General features: G+C 45.1%; 1 protein-coding gene across 1 annotated transcript; it reads left to right on the top strand.

Moving 5' to 3' along the window:
• The first annotated feature begins 609 nt into the window (after positions 1–609).
• AGXT2 (alanine--glyoxylate aminotransferase 2) lies at positions 610–20329 on the top strand. The gene is made up of 14 exons (XM_006270044.4): positions 610–681; positions 1029–1114; positions 3356–3540; positions 3794–3917; positions 5941–6035; positions 7742–7835; positions 9506–9599; positions 11570–11670; positions 12380–12472; positions 14127–14259; positions 15991–16079; positions 17218–17367; positions 17708–17806; positions 18885–20329. Exons 1-14 carry the CDS (start codon positions 642–644, stop codon positions 18993–18995), a joined length of 1494 nt encoding a protein of 497 aa, XP_006270106.3. The 5' UTR covers positions 610–641; the 3' UTR covers positions 18996–20329.
• Positions 20330–20386: the final 57 nt, after the last annotated feature.

The following is a 20386-nucleotide window of genomic DNA, read 5'->3' on the forward strand; positions in this document are numbered from 1 at the left end:
GCTAAGCTATGGCAAGTTATGGTGCCAAAAAACCAGTACAGATTTCCCTCGCTTTATGCAGGATCTGCATGCGCAAATTCCCTCTTTTCATACCAAATATTCCCTATCTGCCAGGTAAATTCACTCTTATGCGATCGGTGTGGTGGGGCCCCTGCTCTGTGCGCTGCGTTGCGGGAGTGACGGGCACCAAATACAGTCTCCTGTGCGGCCTGCGCTCCGGGCTCGTGGCCTGCCGCGCGGTTGTCGCCGCCGTGCCGTGTGGTAGCGTGCTCCTGTGCGCTGCTGGCGGGGACCCACACTGTCTAGTAGAAGTGGGGCTGGGGGTCCGTGCAGTCGAGGTCGTGGAAGGGATCCCTCCTGGTTACATTGTACAGTGGGGCCCGCCAGCCAGCTCCAGCCACGCGCCGCTTTCCAGGCACGTGCACGGGGTAAAGCGGGGGAAACCTGTGCGTGTCGAAGGGGCCTCCGCTTGCTGGGGGACCTGGCATGGCAAGGAAGAAAAAAACATTTTTTTAAATTAAAAAATGTCCGGGGCTGCGGGAAGCCGGGCTCAGCCCGGGGGCGGGGCGGGGCGGGGCGGGGCGGGGGCTGCGCTGCCCGCCCGCGGTGGCGGCCCCGCAGAGGCGGCGGCGGCGGCGGCCATGGGGCGGCTCGGGCGGCTCCTGGCCTGGCCGGGGCGCGGTGAGTGGGGCGCGGTGAGCGGGGCGCAGGGAGCGGGGCTGTGCCTGTGTCTGTGCCTGTGGCAGCGCTTTCTCCCCGCCTCCACCTCGACACATCCCGGGAATTGGGACGCGGCGGTGCCGGGGCCGGTCTGCGTTGGCGGCGGCTGCACGACCTGCCCCCAGGCCCCTGCCCTGCCCTGCCCTGCCCTGCCCGTCTCCAGGATCCTGCCAAGGACGCGTTGGTCTCAGTCCTTCCCCGGGGCGTGCGGGCGCACCCGTTTCGGGGGCAGGCGGCCTGTCCTGGGCCGAGCGCGCCACCTTTCAGAGGGTGCCTGATGCCCTCTCCGCTGCGCTGTGTTTCTGCAGGTGTCCTGTGGCAGCAGAGCAGGAAAAGCTCCTTCCCCTTGCGCGCCAAGATGCCCCCCTGCGACTTCTCTCCTGGAAACTACGAGGTAAGTCGCAATGCCACCCCTGCCTGGCCTACCCTGCGCCTGCCATAAGACTGCCATGCCGCTGGCACTACTGTCCCGTTTGCTAGCTTCCCGCAGCGGTTCAGGGGTTGAGCTCGGGGCTTGCTCGCAGCTGGTGTGTGCCAGGGAGCTTGCGGAGGGTCAGAGTTAAGCAGGACCTCTGTGAAGTGAGGCACTGGTACACATCAGATCAGGTCAAGGCTGTCATCATCCCATGAGAGATCTCGCACATGCTCTGTGGTGTGGCACCACTTGCTGGGACTCAGAAGTGTGGTGTGAGTGTTTTGTAGCTGTAGGAAGACTAGGTTAAGGAAATGTATTTCGTTTTCAGTTGATGGCAGGATTCAGGAGGACTCGAATACCCATGTATTGGGGTCAGTTGCGAAGAAAGCGCTGTGCGCTGTACTCTGGGCTCATGAGTATCGCCCTCTTTGGGGAGCTGCATTTCCTCGGCAGTGTCTCTTGCAGGGCAAAGTTAAGCAAGCCAATGCCCTCTTGGGGTCTTAGAAGTGAGTGTTGTCTTTTATCCCCCCTCCGTGGATATTCCGCGTGGCAGCACAAAGAAGAGAAAGAAGTATGTTTTAGAGAGAATAAAACACAGCTGTCTCAGGAGTGGGGTTGTTTTTCATCCTACCCACATGGCAAGCTGGTTTTGAAAGCTGAAAGAGGGAGTCCGTTCAGTTGGACTGTTGTCGTCCCACAGAAGCTGAACTGGTTTCAGGCTATGAAGGGGCTGGACTCGGCTGGTAAAAGGAGGAGAGTTAAGAGAGTTGATTCCTTATGCCATCCTTTGTCAGTAGTCCTCAACCCTTTTAGACTCAAGGCACCTATTGTTAAACCCAAGACACCCCTTGGAAAATGCCAGCTCTTAATTTTCACTCATTTTTTGGCTAAAGAAAGTTTTTTCTGTTACTACAACTCAGAAAGAGCCCAGCAGGTCAGAATGGTTTTAGCGCTATGAATTCCTATATGAATCTGTAGGTTTATTTTGTGAATCATTTTCATGGCACCCTTGACAGTATCTCTGTGGCGACCTGGATGAATATCACTGGCCTTTGTGCTAAGCTGACTCTGGGCGAGAGAAAGTTAGGATCAGATCCATAAAAGAATTTGTGTGTGGCACTGCTTCGTGGCAGCATACCGAACCCCCAGACTTGTTGGGGAGCAGGGAGTCGGGGGCTGATCCCTGCTTCTGTATTTTGCATTATTTAGTGGGTTGAATGCATGAAGGTTTTTGGCATCAGGGGCTGAACCCAGGACTCTACCCAGGTGCTATCATTTTGAAAGGAAAGAGTTGTGCCTAAGGGGGTTTCAGACTGTGCTTCTCAGTTTCACGTAAGCACCTAACTCAGGGCTGGGTGTAGGTGCCAAAGTCTGGGAATTAGTCAATTTTTTGATCCTCCCCTCTTTCCTATTGGCTGCCTTGTGTGTTCAGTTCCTCCACCCTCCAGCATGCTGTTTTTTATTAATCCCCTCCTCAGGCATCTAACTCTGCAGTTGGTTAATTCCTCTTCTGGAGGCACCAGAAGACAAGGGCAGCACAACACTGAAAAGTAGCTGCCACAGTATTTAAAGTTGCCAAGCTTAAGTCCCTTTGATCTGGACCTAAATTCCTAGAGAGGGAAGGTAGCACTGACCTGAGTTCTTACACAGCCTCACTCCTTGCAATACACAGTGGATAAAACTTACAGTAAAAAGCATGACCTCAGTGTGGTGGTGGTAAAGGTCCCTCCTGTGAGAATAGCTTAACCTAAACTAATGTTTCTATTAATATACTAAGCTGGTGCCTATCACACAATGAGACTATAAATTCACATGCTTTTCTCACCCAAGCCATAGTAGTTCATCTGTTCTATTGCCAACAGGTATTGCACATTTGGATGGCAGTTGTGACAGATGGTTTGCGCATTAGCTGTTCAGCATGTTTGTTTAAAAAAAAAAAAATCAACTACAACTTTCCAAATGGGTGCTTCTCCATCCTCTGTATATCAGAATATGAATCCATCTGATACCTTTTTTAATTGATGTGCTTTAAAGATGAGATCAGTACAAAATAACAACCTTGTTCTGCATAATGGAATTGCAGAAGTTTATGGAGACTAGTTGTGTATCAGTGTTTATTTTCATATTTTAGTTAAGTGAACAAATTGTAATGTGTTGATGTGGCAAAGCTGAAACCTTTAGAGAAAGGGAAAAGAATAATGATTTTTTTACAACATGCAGTCTTATCCCTATGACCATATGCTGAAGATCCGCAAACAAAATGTCTCTCCCTCACTGGCAACATATTACAAGAAACCATTGCTACTACATCAGGGACATATGCAGTGGCTGTTTGATTATGAAGGAAGACGATACCTTGATCTCTTTGCTGGAATTGTGACTGTCAGTGTTGGTCACTGTCACCCGTAAGTATGTTATCATTTGAGTCACTGGCTAATACAGAAATATACTGTTCTATTTTGTTCAGTGTGTAGCACTGTAGGCAGAATATAGCTTTTTGTGCTTTGGCATTTCATTTCTATGTTTAAAACAATAGTGGTGATCCTTTGGAGAATGGGCTTATTCATTCCTTCATGTGGCAGTTTAGAAATTACCAGAATTTTAAGAATTAAAAATGTAGTGGATTAATTACTCTGTGTGTGTTTTGATTACATGCAGGAAGGTAACCGCAGCTGCCCAAAAACAGCTTGGTCGTCTTTGGCACACAACCAACATCTACATGCATCCATCAATCCAGGAATATGCAGAGAAGCTTACGGCACTTCTCCCTGATCCGCTTAAGGTACCTTAGTTCTAACAGGGTGGCTGGCTGCTAAGTATGGATGAGGAGAGATACAGTATATGAGACACAAAATAACACAGTATCAAACTCTGAGCCTCATTTCATATCCGCAGAAAGAGTATAAACCTTCAACTGAAGAGAAAAAAATGATAATTCTCAAGACATGCTGAACTTTACTATGAACCTAGACTGGCACAAGTATAAGAGAGAAGTAGTTAGCTGTATTAGTCCTAAGTCAGGCAGGTGATGGGGTAGATCTGCACCTTACAGACTAAATCAGAGATGCATAAGAATATGCATAAGCTTATGTACCTCTGTTTAGTTAAGGTGCAAATCTACCCTGCCTTCTACATGTGGAAAATCCTGCATTGTCCGTACCATGTAAAGTTCTGCTTTGCATCATTTTTAATTTCAGATTTCACCATACTGGGGCACTGCCAATTCAGAAACAGTCATAACTCTGAAAATATGTTTTCCCTTTTATTACAAGCATTGTGTAAACTACTTGAACTTAGAATAATTGGTGTTTGGGGGAAGCATTTTCATTGCATTTGCTTTTCACACTTTAGAGCATTCTATTTGTAGTTGGCTTCACCGACTATTTCCCTGTATAGTCCATTAGACTCATGTAAAGAGAGCACGCTGTCCTCTGTGCAACAGTAGGCAGGGAAAAAGTTTAAAATCCTCTCAAAAGATGGCTAGGGCACTCAGGATCAGGACTTACATCTGAAACTACTTCAAACCTTTTTCTGTAAAGAAATTACTTGAGGAAGGATAACATTTTGAAGCACCAGAGTAACTTATGCATTTTAGACTATTTAAAGTTAGTAGGACTTAACCTTTCAAATTACATGCATAGGTTTAAAAAAATTAACCAAGTTGCTTAGATCCCTCGCAGGATGCCTGAATGGTGTCCCCTTAAAACTCTAACCTCCCATTGTCCAACCACTGCTTACCTTTTTTTTTCTCCTCCTCTACCCTCCCTATTTGGTAACTAATCTGCAAGACTATTTACGATCGCCTTTGCTGCTGTTGTAGTTCCATCTACCCTCTGCATCTGAGGGCCTTGTCACATGTCACACTTAGGATGTTAACTGCACTTAAAACATCCGCATCTGCATGTTCAAGCAGTTAAATGTGCACTAAGTGCAATCGTATCATAACAACGTTAGGACTTTTCGTACAAGAAGTAACTCCAGATTATATTAAGTAACATGTGTTCAGCTCTTGTTGGACCATTCCAGAGATACTAGTAGGTATTTGTGGTCCTCACCCAGCTGTGACATCAGCCAGGAACCCCTCAGCTCTACCAAGCCTCCGCTGTTGATCCCAGTTCCTGCACTGCACCAGAGCTACTTCACAACCCGTTGCAGTGTCGGGGTGGGACTGACAATCAGCTGACATAATAGCAGCAGAGTCTTGAACCAGCCCTGGTGCAGTACCTGACAATCCGTGATCTGTGTGTATTAGAGATAGTAGTAAACATTACCATGCAACTGCTCAGAACATTTTCTAACTTTTAATGTTACAGTAATGCTAACTGCAGTCTAAATAAAATGCATGCTAAGTATCCCGTGCAACAGGGCCCTGAGTCATATATACCTGGGAGTACACAATTTAATTCTTCCATTTTAATGTTTGTGTTTTAATTCCACTTCATCTTTGTCCACATTTCCCCTCCTGAGCAGCTATAACAGTCTGTAGAGCGTGCTTTCCCTCCATGAAAGGGCATTCTGTCCACCACCCTGTATGTGCAACACATGAGCAATACTGAGTTGATTTCAGTGAGCAGCTCCTTGCATCTGTTCTAGGATCTTGCTCCGAGTGCTGTGAGATTTGTTTGAAATATGTATCTGTCTTGCATTGCATAAGCAGAGGCATCAGATATTCCAAACTCTCTTTGCAGACAAAATGCAGTAGAAATTGATCTTTAAACAGCTGTGTTCAGTTTGATTGATTGGCCCTTGTAAAACAAAGTTAATATTTGATTGTTGAGATCAATATAAAATTTGTCCTTCCATAGGTGGTTTACCTGACCAACAGTGGGTCAGAAGCCAATGATTTGGCAATGTTCATGGCAAGGCTTTATACTCGTAACTTTGACATCATCTGTTTCAGGTAATCATAATACATTTTATGAATTCCATTTGCATAACCATGCACATAACGCAGGAAATAAAAGGGACTTTATTAACCCAGAATCTGTCATTGAAGTATTTGAATTAATAAATGTGACTGCTAGTTTAGTTTAAAGACTTAGTAACCATTGGGAGCTGAAGTGCTCCTTGTGTATTAGGACTGCTCCATGTACAAACCACTTGCCCATCTATAGCTTATACTTTCTATTATTCTTTATGGCAGTGGTTCTCAACTTTTTTAAACTCGAGGCAATCCTTATCAGATTTAAGGCACTGCTCAACCTTTAATTTTCTGTCATTTTTTTGGCTCCAGATGAATAATAGAGCAATTTTTCTGCTGCAAATAACTCGGACCACAACAGGGCAGAGTGTTTCTAATAACCAGGTCCCCTCTACACATTACCGTTATTGTGCAATTAACTGAGACCAGCTTCACATGCAAAATCCTTATCGTTATCACTTGCAGTGAGTGAAAGGGATTTTCACAGGTTGCTTGGGGTGCATGAAGCAAACTTCACAGCCTTTTTGTGGTGAGCCTGCCCCTTGCTGCTGATTGGTTGAGGGGCCCTGATGGCCCTGCCCCTCGGCATTGATTGACAGAGAGGGCTGTCCAGCGTGTGGCCCCTCCTCTCACTGCTGATTGGTTGAACCAAAAAGCAATGCAAGCTGTTATTCCTCTTTCCTTCCTGGCAGCCTGTTTTGTGCACGTGTAGCCGTGCACATGGTGCAATGTCTTTGTTGCACAAGAAAAGCTATGCCGCGATTAACATAACATATAAAGCTGCCCTGGGTTCCTGTGTTTACCTTCTGAATCACATTTGCATGCCTGACAGTGCCAACACTGCTTGGCACCCCATAGCACCCCTGAAGGGATCTCAAGGCATTCCCTGGTTGAGCATTGCTGCATTAAGGAGCGTGCTTATAATGTTTTAATCTTAAAAATACTTAATCTTTTTGCTCAGAGACAATATGCAAAAGCACCCAGCTTTGCATCTGTTCTGCTCAGAGCAAGGTTTTGAGATCCACCGAATATAGTAATTCCTATGAATAAGCTGTAAATTGTGTATGAATAAAATATCACCCCAAACTGAGTGGAAATATCTGCTTGGGAGGGAAGAGGTGCCCAAGATTAAAAAAGCAGGGGTGTTTGCTGCCCAAGGTTCAGATGCACAGGTACAGCTGTGTGAAGAAGCTCTCATAGCACCTGCCTGTATTACCGCTGGTCAGTATGTCTAAGCCAGGGGTGGGCAAAATGCGGCCCACGGGCCGGATGTGGCCCGCCAGGCCATTCTGTCTGGCCTGCGGGGCCCCTAAAAAATCTAGAAAGTTAATATTTATCTTCCTGTGGCTGCGTGTCATGCGGCCCTTGATGCCTTGCCAAAACTCAGTAAGCGGCATTCTGCCCAAAATAATTGCCTGCCCTGCTAACTTCTCACCAGAATGAGCGCTTAGTTACAAATCCAGAGCTAATTAGCATTCAAGTCTGCCTTAAACAAAGCAATAAATGGTGGAAGTATTGTTTATTTGTATTGCATCCAGAAATGCCCCCACTTCACCAGGTTGTCTGCTCTTTTTCTCTACCCAGAGAGCAGGAGCAAGCTCTGTATGAATGAGTGCAACTGTTTCCACCTAAACCTCACATGACATCCAAAGGAAATGAGCATGTGCTTTGTTCTGTTCCCACAGAGGAGGATACCATGGAGGCAGCCCTTACACGCAGGGTGTGACATCCATCAGATCTTATAAGCATGGTGTCGCCAACGGCTTTGGCTGCCCAACAGTGAGGTTTTTAATGTTTTATATCTGTCTTAGCCACTGAATAAGAGTGCTCATTTGCCTGAATGTGATAAAATTTACTTAATGCCTTATGTCATCAAAATACAGTTCAGATGTTAACTAGTAAGGAGGATGTGCTGGGCCTGAGTCTGCTTGGTCATTTGCATAAGTACAGAGTGGGCACATCTATACATGCGGTGGACTGCGTGGTTGTTACACTACTGCACAGTAGATCGTTGCTACTGCATAGTAGCAGCTAAAATAACCATGCAGTGATGGAACTGCGCAGTCATTCAGTACTTGCTTAAGTGGTGTTATTGTGCAGTCTTGTCACTGCATGGTTATTTTAGTTGCTATTATAAAGTAGCAACAATATACTGCGCAGTAGTGTTGCCATCACAGTTTGTGCCTGGTGATACTACGTTGCCATAGCAATGAGCTATGGTGATGTAGGATCTTGTGTAGATGCACGCACATGCCCAGTGAGTGGGGAAAGATGCTGCCAGCTCAGAATGGAAGTGTTGTGCCCCTACTTTGCTCTAATTTTGCCTGGGTATAAAAGCTGCAAGAGGGGTAGGGCAGTAGCACATAAGGCCCCAAGCCCAAGTTTATTAGGACACCTGATAAAAATGATATAAAATAACCTCTTGTGGATTTCCCTCTGGATTGAAAACGCAATAAAAATGTATAGTAGCCCCTGCTAATATCTCTTTGCCCTGATGGCAGAAATGGCTAATGAAGACTGTTGACAGCTGGGATTGGCTAATTTAATCTACACTAGAAACCATCCTAGGTGCAAAATTGGCCCCAAGAAGGCTTCTTTGGGATCCACTCCCTCCCCTGACCTCTCAGCTCTTTGTTGCATCCATTTCTCAGACTGCAGCTGAGCTTCAGCCCAGAGTTTAAATGACTCTGCTGATGCCATTATTAGGGTTAAAAGTAGAACTCAGGTTTTTGGCCTATTGTCAGTCCACTGGACTGGACTGCCTCCCTGCAATATGCTGTCCTTTATCTAGTTTTGAACACTTGGAATTCATAGAATCAAAGAGTAATAGAAAAGTTGGGCCACAAGGGACCTCAGTAGGGTGGCTAGACCCTATCTAAACCATCCCAGACAAATGGTTGCTAACCTATTCCTAAAACCCTACAGTCTACCCTGTTGCATGACTATAAGGCACATAGCCCAAGGACAGCAAGACCACCCTAACCTCCCACAAAAGCAGGGGAACAAGGGCACTGTCAGTGTAGTGCCACTGCAAGGTTGTATGGACAAATTTGAAAGGTCAGTTTTGGGCAACCATAATTGATTAATAAAATCAGTAAGCTGACTATCCCTACAGTAATCACTGAAGAACAGAATGATTTTAATTTCAAAGACTTGGATTCCTAGTCTAGCGTACTGCCTTCCTTTTGAGGTTGCAGACCCTTGCAGAAGTACATTTGACAAGTTGTTTTCAGACCGGTCAGTTGAATTGGATCTCCCATTTGACATCAGCAGATTTTTCATTTTCTGTATCAAAATTTCTTTCAAACAAAACCACATTATTGGAAGAACTGTTTTAATGTGTTTTAGGATTATTGCTTAAAGTCTTTCATTGAACAATAGGAATTCTGTTCTGTTCTCAGTACTGACTTGTTTTGAAGGTCTGCAGCTATTTCTGTTCTTCTCCATAGACAATGTTACCAGATGTTTTCCGTGGTCCCTGGGGAGGAAGCCATTGCCGAGATTCTCCAGTGCAAACTGTTCGGAAATGCAGCTGTTCTGCAGGTTAGTTGATGGCAAGGCATATGGTTGCTGTTAAGTGCAAAAGGAAAGATGGGACAGGAGAAGCTGAAACAACATCACCCAGGGACTCCCCTCCCTGCCAAGGCAGCATCCATTACACCGAGCCATCTTTACTCTCGCTTTCTCTCCACTTCAGGAAGTGGGCTGGAGAGTGTGGTAGGCAATGCCTACTCCATGGCCTGGTGATTAGCATGTTTTGCTGGAAAGCAAGAAATACAGTTCAGTTCTCCTCCGGGCAAGGAGGCCTAGAACCTAGGTCTCTTGTTCCTTGGGCTAGTGCCCTACCCAGTAAGCTAGAAGTGAAGAAGATATCCTTCTTTTCCTGCGCCCTCCCCCTATTGTGGTATTTCTGTGGCTAACACTTTAGGATTTACCTGATGCTATGCACATACCCAGGCAGTTCTGTTTCCTGCAGCTCCCTACGCCAGGGGGTGCTCAACCCGCAGTCCAGGGCTCCTTGGAATCTGGCCTGTGGGACTCCCTGAGGGTCAGGAAATTTGGTGGCGGAGGAAGAGCAGTGGCAGTTAATACTGCCATCCCCCCCTGCTCCAACCCAGAAGTCCTGTGTGATGGGTTGGAGCTGTGTCATGATTTCCCCCCAAAACTACAGATCAGGGCCAGGCCATGCTCTCTTCCTTCTGCCCAGCCAAGCTGGGCCGCATCATGCCCCCTTCTTTCTGTGGGGTCAGGCCATGCCTCTCCATCTGCACAGCTGGTTTGGGGGCAGGTCATACCCCCTTCCCCCTGTGGGGCTGGGCCATGCCCCCTTTCCTCCCACCTGGCCAGGTTGGGGCTAGGCTATGCCCCTTTCCTCCCACAGGGGCAGGCCATACCCCCTGCCCCTGTGAGGCTGGATTGGTGCCAGATTCAGTCCACTGGCCAGATCCAGCCTGTGGATGGACTGGGCCCTGCCCATGCAGCTTGCTGGACAAAAAGGTTGATCACCACTGACCTACATAGGTACCTACTGAGGATGCTCAGAAGAGAAGTTCAGGGCAAGAGTGACTGTGTACTGTAACCTACATGCAAGTGCTAAAAATTGCAGTTATGAGGCCACATATGTGCCCTCTAGGGCAGGGGTTTCAGAGATGTAGCCCATGGGCTGAATCCAGCCCGTGGTGCTAGCTGTGGGTTTTCGAATAGACCCACATGCCACATGCAGTGCACACTGGGCTGGGTTGGGATGCATTCTGCACAAAGCACCCGCACTGGGCCTGGCCAGGCTGAGCGCAGCACATGGGGCCAGTTTGCAGGCCTGATGCAGCCTACCAGGCTGGTCCTGCACCATTCACCTAGTCTGTGGACCAGCCCCGTGCCCTTCATCTGGCTCAAGGGGCCTGATGAGCTTGACACCAGTGCTCTAAGGTATAGACAGATCTAACAATGGTATCAACAGCAAAGGATGCCATAGGAGCTGTTAGGTTGGAACTGGTTCACCTGCATGATTCTCTAGTGATACAAGTGTAGCAAAACCTCTTAGACTTTACCTTGCTTCATTTAGGATCCAAGTTAGGATGATTTACCTAATTTGTATGTTAGGATCACGCAGCGATAACAGATAAAGCATAACAGCAGCTGTATGTTCCCAAGCAGCAGTTCCCCTGCTTCTTTTAAAGTAGTTAAAATGTACATTTATCCATATCCTTAGGCACATGAAAGGGGAGTAAACTTTGGCCATCAGTGTGCTTTGTTTGAGTGTTTGATGGAGTGTTATGAGTGCTTTGTTTTATGTTAACCTGTGATACCTCCTTCCTCCAAAAGGCTGGCTTTATGACTCAGACAGCATACTGGGGAAATGCAAAACTATTTATTAACTTCTGATAATCCACCTTCAATCTAGGAATGTTAAAAATACCTAAAAGCATGTTCTTATGTACATCCATGTAATGTTAGATTATTGATCTACATGTCTGTCATTTCTAGTACACCATTTTTGTGTTCCTTCCACACAGGTCATTGTCATGCAAATGACCAGTATATCGAACAGTTCAAAGACACTCTGAATACTTGTGTGCCTAAGGGAATAGCTGGATTTATTGCCGAGTCAATCCAAGTAGGTGATTTACCACGTTCCATTCTAATTGTAACAGCACAGTATTGTATAGCACAAAGTACTCAAAAACAATGTGGTTGGTGGGCTCTGAATGTGAATACCGGCCAAAAACTGAGCTTTAGTATGCTCTGAACCACCTCACTCATTCAGAAGTGGGGCTGCAAAAGTGCAAACTGCTTAACTTACTGCCTACAAGACACCTCATATGGAATTTTGGCACATTGAAGGTGGTGGGCTGAGCTATGGTTTTGTGGAGGTCATTGACACCTAGATGGTAGACTTAAATAACCAAGCACCTACAGGAAGATCTAGGCCAGCATTGCCTCCAAATTAGGCAGCAAGCTGGGTGTATTTGCACTGGGGCCATGTATACTAGAAGTCTCTGAGGCATAAATGGTGTGGGCTCATTAGCTTGAGAAGATTGACCCCATTGTCTGTCTCCTCTTTGCTGCCTCCTCGCTGTGTACGTGTTATTCTTAGGCTGTTTTAGATGGGTAGTAGATTTTGGGGTTCACAAGACAGCTGCTTCCTCCATTTCAGCAATGCCTCTAAAGTCTAAACCAAGCCGCCGCAGAATTCTCCAGATAACTTACTGATCACATTTTATTCTTAGATTCTCTGTCTTATAAGAACGTTGCTAGGTTTTAGGTTTGAAATAACAATCCTATCTCTCTTGCTGAAAACAATGCGTTTACGTATTTTTTGACAGGGTGTTAACGGAGCTGTTCAGTATCCTAAAAGTTTCCTAAAAGAAGCCTTTCAGTTAGTCCGAGAGAGAGAAGGCGTCTGTATTGCGGATGAAGTAAGTGTCCGTAGCTGCAAAAGTTCTTGGGAGTTTTGGAGAATTCTGCAAGGCCATTAGCCAGGCAAAGGCAAAATACTAGCCCAGTTGAAGGCCTGGAAGGAGTCTAAATCAGTGAAGGCCAACCTTTTTGGCAGGCATGCTACCTTAGCCCCACACCCTCCCCATCCCCTTCCCCTGCCTGAACTGCTGCTCTCCTTTCTGTTCCCTGCCCTGTGCTCCCTGCTCAATATGCTGCTCTGTTTTTTGTTTTCTTCCCTGTCTGCCATCATGCTGCCTGTCTCCTCCCTAGTCTGCCAGGTATCACACAAAAAGGCTGCCTGTGTACTTGTGGTGCACATGCTGCAGACTGACCACCCTGCTCTAAAGTAAGTCTAGAGCAGGGGTTGGCAACATTTTTGGGCAGAGCACCAAAAACACCTGCAACCTCAATTTGTAAAATGGTGTGCCAGGGGTGGATGGCAGGGGAGCTGCGAGGGGCCTGATCTTTGTTGTGGCAGCTGAGCCCCGGCCCCTTCTCCACCGTTCTCCCCAAGGCACGCACGCCAAGCAAAATGCCTTTGAGCGCCAGGCTTTGGCACCTGTGCCAGGGGTTGCCTACCCTGATCTAGAGTTTAGCAGCCTGAGCAGAGTGCAGCATTCCTAGCACAGGAGCCTCTGCGAGTCAGGGCTGGCACACATTATTCCCTAACTTTCTGAGCGCTACGTTTCCTCATTTGTACTAAGCTGACAATTTCTGTTGCAAATTCATTGGATCTTATTCCCTGCTTGTATAAATGGGTGGTGCTTCTTTGACTTCAACAGTTTCATTTCATCAGCAGAAAACATGATATTTAAATACTCCTACCAGTACTCATTTGAGGCCAGGTTTGGACTAGGAAAAGAATTGTTTTACATTTTTAGCTATTTCATTGCAGTATAGACAAAACCAGCGCTTGCAGAAGAGAACGTTTGAGGAGGATCTATCCCAAACCACCAGCAGATACCCTTTTAAATATAACTTTCTTAGTAAGACAGTTTGAGTTAATAGAAATGAACTATTAGAGAAACAGGGAGGCAACCTGGAAGTGAGTGAGAGAGACTGTGATGGATGCTAAATATACTGGCATAGTAAAATCCTGGTACAATTAGTGCAGTGACCCCTGGAGTTGCTTCTGAAAGCTAAGCATATGCAAGTCCCTATGACTTCAGTCTACCTAGATCTGTCTTAGGATAAGCACTGTAAGCTCTTTCATATGAGAGAGGCTTTATACAGTTTTATGTAATAGAATTTATATGACTGGTTTTTAGGTTTAAAATCTGCACCTACAGAAAAGTCACAGAAACGAACCCTCCAGATTGTGTGCTATGCCACTTTTCATTTGTAGCAGGTGCAGTGTTTCTGTAAAGATAATGTATAATTAGTAACACAGCTGTCAACAAAACTAAGCGTGGAAAATGTTTTGTACCGAAGTCAGCGTTTGTTAGAGGTAAAATACTCTGTGTGAAGCTAGTTGAAGAAGAATCCCGCTCAAATAAATGAAGTTTGCATTTAGATATTATGATTACAAAGCAATGCGATAGGCAAGAACAGAAAGGCTCATAAATAGTACAAGCATTAAATAACTCTTGAAAAACAACTTGTAAGCAAATGTTTGTGTATTGCTCTTGCAAGGTACAGACAGGCTTTGGACGCACGGGCAGTCATTTCTGGGGATTTCAGACACATGATGTAGTTCCTGACATAGTTACCATGGCAAAAGGAATTGGTAATGGCTTTCCAATGGCTGCTGTTGTAACAACCAGAGGTACAAATATTTCTTATTTTAAGACATGGGGTAGTTTGAATATAAAATATACTGTATACTCTTCCAATGGCTATGGAAACAACAATCTCAGCAAGTGCGTTTTAAAAATGAGATACGTATATATTCAGTCTCAAAACAGGCTTTGGACATAAACAAGCCTGAATCTTATTTCTCAGAGGTGTATGGAGTTAATAAAATTCACAGTCTGATCAGCCACATAATGATCTTAGCTACATCAGAGTAAAACCCCCAGGCATCAGTGGAGTAACTAAGGTCATTGTAGAACTGGTAAGGGACCCCGAAAGTCCTGCCCGAATTCACCTGCCTACTGAATAGATGCACTTCTGTTATACAAGATAGTATTCGGACAGCTGCTGAACTGCTGACTGGTCGGTACCCATGACCCAGTATGTTTAGCCCAGATCCATATCAGCTCTGCTGGTGCTTTTATCTTAGGCTTCAGCATGCCTAAAAAGCATGAGCTTTGCACCAGGAGCTGATCCAGAAGGGCAAGGTGATATTCCCAGGATCAGCATGTGGTGCAGAGTGCCATCCTGAGCACCCAGGGTTAATGAGCAGGAGATACCTAGGCTGAAGGGGAAGTGTGTGTTTGAACTCCTGTCCCTCCTCAGGACTTAGATGCCTTCATCCTCTTTCGATCCAGGCCATATTTTATTTGCTAGCAGGTGTTCAGCTAGCGCCTACTTCTGCATAGTAGCCTAGTATAGCAGTACTCAACCTTCAGCCTGTGGGCAAGATCTGGCCTGTAAATCTGTCTCATGCAGAAATTTTGCAGTGGTGGAGTTGTGGCAATTAATGCTGCCACTACTTCTCCCGCCACCACATTTCTAAGCCCTGTGACCAGAAGTCATGGCCCCGTGCACTAGATCAGGCTGACTTGCAGACCTGGGGACAGTGTGGCAGGTCTGATCCAGTGTGTGCAGGGCCACATGCTGGATTGTGCCCCTACTGGGTCAGGCCCACAGACCAATCCTATGCACCAGCTCTGGCCCATGGACTGACCCTGCACCACCCTCCATCCAGCCTGCAATGCAAAAAGGTTGAGCACCACTAGCCTAATGGGAGATATGGGTGCTAGCCCATCCAGAGCCTGACAGGATGCAGGAGTGCCCTACTGAGTCTGCCACTTCCTGGGTGAATGCTCTCATCACTAGAAAAGATGGACCCTCCCCCAGCAAATGGTTGCAGCAATTTGTACTGAATTCACACCATCAGTAAGCATTAGGAGTTGTCAGAGCCCAGCTAATAGCATGGGTGTGGTCTGGGCAGGCTCCCAGCTCCATTCTGGATCACACGACCGGCAGGAGTTGGGTGTTTCCGTTCTCAGACTTGGGCATTTCTTTTGTGGCTGCTGCAATAGGGACATTCCTGATTGCTTTCCCTGGTAAGGGCACCTCAATTCTACTTCACTCCTATTTAAGCTCAAATTTATCTGGTACTTAACATCTACTGAAAATAGCAGAGAATCCATAACTCATCAAAATTATTCACCTCTAAACCCCACTGCCCATTTTCTGAAATGTTTGTCCTATTTTTTTTCAAAACAGTTACTGAGAATCTAACACCTTATTCTCCTTTTGCCTGAAATTAAATAGAAAGAATGAGGCACGAGATGTATTGCTGTTTCAGTTGTAAACTAGAGCTGATGAGTACAAGCAACAGGCAGGCAATGGTGAGGGAGGAAATCAATGAATGTGCTTTTTCTTTTAGAGATTGCAAATTCCTTGGCTCAAAACCTTCACTTTAATACATTTGGAGGAAACCCTGTGGCCTGTGTAGTTGGATCTGCAGTGCTTGATGTAAGAAGCATGTTACAGTGATACGTCCTGAGTGCCTTATGCTGTTTGCAAAATGCTATGGCAGAGACTGTGGCAAGACTCCTTTACGCTGCTGGGACTTTCAATAGTTACACAAGAGGGAAAATGTAAATATTAATTTAAGACCACGAACATTAATTTTTCTGATTGTCCCATTATTGAACTTCACTCTAGTGCTGTAGCAGGGCTAAGATTTTGTCTTGCAATACTGTGCATCCCTATATTAACACCTTCAGTCTTCCTGGAGCCTCATTTCAAAAATAATTAATGTTTGTCCGCTGTATCACCAGGGTTGCCACATCTAGTCCCTTATTGCTCCCTTCTTTAATAGAACTCTTTTCCCTAGAACGGACTGCTGTCCTGACTCACCAGTGAAGCAGCAGCGTCCACTTGAAAAACTAGAATAGCCAGACTGTCAACAGCTTTGTTTACCAGCTGGAGTGAGTGTTACATGGGTGTCCCAGATCATCTTGTGTGCTTAGCCAAGTTTCTCAAAACCGGAGCTAGATTAACAAAGTATGAATAAAAAAAATACCAGTTTTGGCATCTCTAGCTGCAAGCTTCCTCCTTCCCCCTCCATCTCTTTCATAAAGCAAATTTTCAGTGTATAAAGTGGTTGATGTATGTCAATAATTAAATACAGTAATAGTTTGTGTTAGCAGCTGGGGGAAGCTAGAAATAAGACAAATTCATTTTAATTCACTCTTACTATTAAAGATTTCTCTATATACTTTAAATGTAAGTGCTTGCCAGGAACCTTTAGAAAGCAGAATAGACTTATGCTGTAAGTACATACAAAGCTTGATGCTGATATGACATGAGAAAGGAGAGTTGAACTATACTAGAAGACTTTTACAATGATCAAAATTCATATATAAAACTCACACTGACTGACTTAGGCAAATAAATAATGGGAAAAAAGCAGCAGTGTATGCTTGACAAGTGCAGATTGCTATTCCAGTATTTTCTAACATGCTAGTGGAGGTAGAACTTTGCATTATTAGCCTGCTGTGTCTTTGCTAAGGGAAATAGAGATGGCTGTTGCACATTAGGTGCAGGGGAGTCCAATTTTAGATTTAATCCTTTTTCTTCAACCTGGATGTCTGTCATTTCTAACCAGGCCATTGTAGAAGATGGTCTACAAAAGAACAGTGAAGAAGTGGGGACTTACATGCTGTTGGAGTTAGCCAAAGTGCGGGATAAGTTTGAGATCATTGGAGATGTCCGTGGCAAAGGACTCATGATTGGAATAGAAATGGTGAAGGACAAGGTCAGTAATAGGGCTCATGCCCTGTGATTTACAACAGTGCTAAAGCTCTACCTTCATGGGCCACGTGGCCACAAGAAACTGTTCCTCTTAAAAGGAATCCATAGAACAGGTGACAACGTTGCACTTACTAAAAGTGAGTTAGAAGATTCAAAGTTCCAAAATGTATCACAGATTTTTAATACGCTGCTAAACAGCACTTGTGTCTTTGTTTGAAAATGGGTAATTGCATCCTAATAGATAGACAAGCAGGCTTTTCACTGGGGTTAGTCAATGCAACACTTGTGCCTCATGGATTTAATCTACTCAGATAATATAAAAGATAAATGGTCTCTCTTCACAGGATGGTTGTCAGCCTCTTCCCACTGAAGAGATGAATCAGATCTGGGAAGACTGCAAAGACATGGGAGTATTGATTGGCAAAGGAGGAATTTATGGTCAGGTACAGGAGCCTCTAATGTACAACTGGAGCTTAAAAGTTATGATATAGTCTAAGTCGTGCTGTAGTCCATGTACGAGTAGCAGCAGGTAGGATTAGGCTTTACCGAGTGGAATTGCAAGTATAGGAATGATTTAGGACTGGACCCAAAACAAGGGATTTGGAAGCCCCAGTGCTGAACACTGCAGTATTTAAACTTTAGTCACCACCTCCCAGTCAGACTCCTGAACCTTGACTTAGACTGGGACAGGAACCAAAATAATCAGCCCCTTGAGCCCTCCAACAGGAAACTGCTGAGAAGCACGTCATGAATCCTACCCTTCCCTAGGGCTTATGTGCCTTACTCGGCCCTTCACTGCACTTGGCCTAGACACCTTTAGGAAAATGGAGCCAGGGTCACTTTTTCCAAGTGATAGATGTGCTGTTGCTATTACTCCTATTAACCCAGTGGTTAGGAATATTTATGTAGGGTGTGGGAAATCTAAATTCAGTCTTTCCTTAGCCTGTTGGGACTCAAATCCACCTCCCAGAGAGTGCCCTAAATACCACACTAAGGTATTAGGGAGGCACTGATGCCACCACATTTTCTGGTCAAGCCCAGTGTTTGTACTCTAAGTCAGGCTACAAGACTGAATTGCTCAGGAGACTTAAGGGAAGAATCAGTTTGGGATGAGGTACAAATTGATGTTGGCTGCTCACAGAGGGGGGAGCACCTTGAGATAAAAACTTCATTTTCTCCTGTTTAGTTGCAGCTCAGAATGCTTCAGAATAGAAACAGGAATTTCTACTAAACTCATGTGTTACACAATCAGTTTCCCCCCTTACAGCAAATACATTTTGCATTAACCACCGTACCCATCTTGTGCCTGTACTCTTAAATCAGCCTTAAGAGTGAAAGACTAAATGAAATAAATTAATTTTACATGTTATTCAAGCTATCCTTACGCTTGAATGGATATTATTATTACTGGTAATCTGTAAGAAGACTGGCATGTTACTTATTCCTGATTATATTGGAATGCAGGGGTAGTTTTACTGGGTGACTGTGCATCAAATGTTCATCAAAACTTTCTCTCTTCAGACCTTCAGAATTAAACCACCAATGTGCATCACTAAGCAAGATGCAGACTTTGCATTGGAAGTATTTCATGCTGCACTAATGAGATACATGGAAAGAAAAGCTGCAAAATAGACTCTAAACAGTTCCCTTGCATCAGATGAAGCTTGGGAATTTAGTGCACACATAAATCAATACTCTGGAATGGTCCTGCAATCTGCAGGAAAGTCATTGGATGAAGAAAATGAGACCTTATTTCACTGAGCACTTTGTGAATTTAAATGATTTTGGAAGATTCCTTAATTTGGTGACTAAACAACAACTCACTCTTACTGTAATGTCCTGTATCACAAGAGCAGTTTTGCCTGTTGTGAACACACAAAGCCAAATGAGTTATTAATTAGTGCCTTCCCAGTCAACTGGGAGTAGAGTACCTGCAAGACTAATCTCTCATCCCAGCTTTGGCAGCAAACCAGTGACTGACAATTCATACCATCAGTACTGGGCAGGAAGCCCTCAGGCAGGGCCTGTCTTTAGTTACAGTACTGGCTGTCAAGCATCTTAAAATTTAAGTTCAAGCTGTGGCGATTTCCCCCTCCAATCCAACTTTAATCCTGGCGACTCAGCTCGGAAGGAGCTGATGGAATTCTGGCTGCAACGTTGATTCTACTCGAAGATGACATGCAGAGATTTACTTTCTACAGTGACATTGCTGAGTCACTAATGACTTCATTGAATTTTAAGCTCTGGTGCTTTTAGATAGACTTCCTTTAGTAGATTTTAGCATTAAATTTTTGTTCCTGGAACAGATGTGCTTCTACACCAGCAAACTAAAAGTGATTACCCTTCCGTTTCAATGAAAAGCCTCAACGTTTGGCTGTGTGGCTGCAAAGTGAAGAAATGGTAACAAGTCCCTGTTTTCCCATCCAAGGAGACCAGCATCACACAACAAACCATTTAACTCCTGTAATGATACCTATCAAGAGCCTAATTTTCCTTTAGGTAGTAGGAAATAGCTGTAGCAGCAAAACAGAGGCAGAACAGAGCGTACTCAGGTTCTACTGCCAGTCATTGCTATTGGGCTGCAGGGCGCGGAGTTTCTGTGAAACCCTCCGAGATGATGAAGCCACATAAGATGACGCCTACCTCAGAACTCGCCCCTGAACGCTGTCTCCCACAGCCGTCTTCCCTCTGCTCTCACTGGCAGCAGCTCTCTGAGTTGTGTCGGCACCCCTGCTTCACATAGCTAGAACAACCATCCGCAGCTGGTGAAACAAAGTGCTGTGCTCCCCTGTACAAACATGGGTAAGGAGTTCAGTAGTGTTTGCCATGAGGTACCTACTGCAAGACTTCTAATAAACATCCTGCCTACTAACCAAGGATGCTGCATTTGCAAATTACACATTACGAATGTTAGCCCCCACACAAAAATCACTTTTTGGTCCAATAAAGGCATCATACTGACCTTATGTGTTGCATTTCTTTGTAATTCTGTCTTTACAGTTTAGAGATGAACTAGCCATAAA

The sequence above is a fragment of the Alligator mississippiensis genome, chromosome 3, assembly GCF_030867095.1.
Source record: "Alligator mississippiensis isolate rAllMis1 chromosome 3, rAllMis1, whole genome shotgun sequence".
NCBI lineage: Eukaryota > Metazoa > Chordata > Crocodylia > Alligatoridae > Alligator > Alligator mississippiensis.

Bases quoted from the DNA above. Each gene is read 5' to 3' on its own strand.
- AGXT2 (XM_006270044.4), top strand. From the start codon at position 642: ATGGGGCGGCTCGGGCGGCTCCTGGCCTGGCCGGGGCGCG. The intron at 682-1,028 runs GTGAGTGGGGCG...GTGTTTCTGCAG, and splicing joins CCTGGCCTGGCCGGGGCGCG to GTGTCCTGTGGCAGCAGAGC. The intron at 11,671-12,379 runs GTAGGTGATTTA...ATTTTTTGACAG, and splicing joins TTATTGCCGAGTCAATCCAA to GGTGTTAACGGAGCTGTTCA.